We start from the raw sequence: 727 nt of genomic DNA on the forward strand, positions 1-727 counted from the left end.
CAGGCTGCGGAAAGCGGGGTCCCGCGTGGGCGTGGGCGGCCGCCACGCCGCTGGGGGGTGTCCCCCGTCTGTGTGTGTGTCCCCCCCCCGGTACCTGTATCTTTTGGAGTCCACCGGGACGACGTCGATGGCGATGTAGTACTGCTGCAGCGGCTCCAGCCCCTTCACCTTCACCCTGACCGAGGGGAACATCCTCCTGCGGGCAGAGGGGAAGCGCCCGAGCTGCTTAAACGGCGGCAGCGGGTTGGGGGAAAAAAAAAAAAAAACAAACTAAACGGGCATCGGGGTGGGGAAAATTTTTAAAAGCTGGGGACACTGGACTATAAATCTGCAGGAGATCTTACAGCTCAGCTGCTCAGGGGACCACTTGTTAAAAGAGTCTATCTAAAACACAACGAAAAAGAGACAAATTTTTTAAAAGGAAAAAGAAAAAAAAAAACCCAACGAAAAAGAGACCCACAAAAAAGGAAAAAAAAAAATACGAAAAAGACACAAAAAGAAAAGGAAATAAAAACCCAGTAGAACGAAAAAGAGACAAAAAGAAAAGGAAATAAAAACCCAATAGAACAAAAAAAGAGATAAAAAGAAAACCCAAGCCAAACCCAGCCGAGGGGGAAAGGGGGGACCGGGAGCGGGGAAGGGGGGCCGGTACCTGCCGGCCTTGGTGATGATCATCTCGGTGCCGATCTCATGGAACCTCCGCCAGAGCTCGGAGCCCTGCAGCTCC

General features: G+C 51.6%; 1 protein-coding gene across 1 annotated transcript in view; it reads right to left on the reverse strand.

Annotated features, from left to right (window-relative positions):
• The window catches only part of TBX22 (T-box transcription factor 22), a 7013-nt gene that overhangs the window by 4388 nt on the left and 1898 nt on the right, over positions 1–727 (reverse strand). The window contains exons 2-3 of the mRNA XM_009649680.1: positions 653–723; positions 49–196 (exon numbers count right to left, since the gene is read on the reverse strand). Coding sequence (XP_009647975.1) covers positions 49–196; positions 653–723 — 219 coding nt within the window. The remainder of the gene's footprint in view (positions 1–48; positions 197–652; positions 724–727) is intronic.

This window comes from Egretta garzetta, unplaced genomic scaffold (genome assembly GCF_000687185.1).
Source record: "Egretta garzetta isolate BGI_Z169 unplaced genomic scaffold, ASM68718v1 scaffold402, whole genome shotgun sequence".
NCBI lineage: Eukaryota > Metazoa > Chordata > Aves > Pelecaniformes > Ardeidae > Egretta > Egretta garzetta.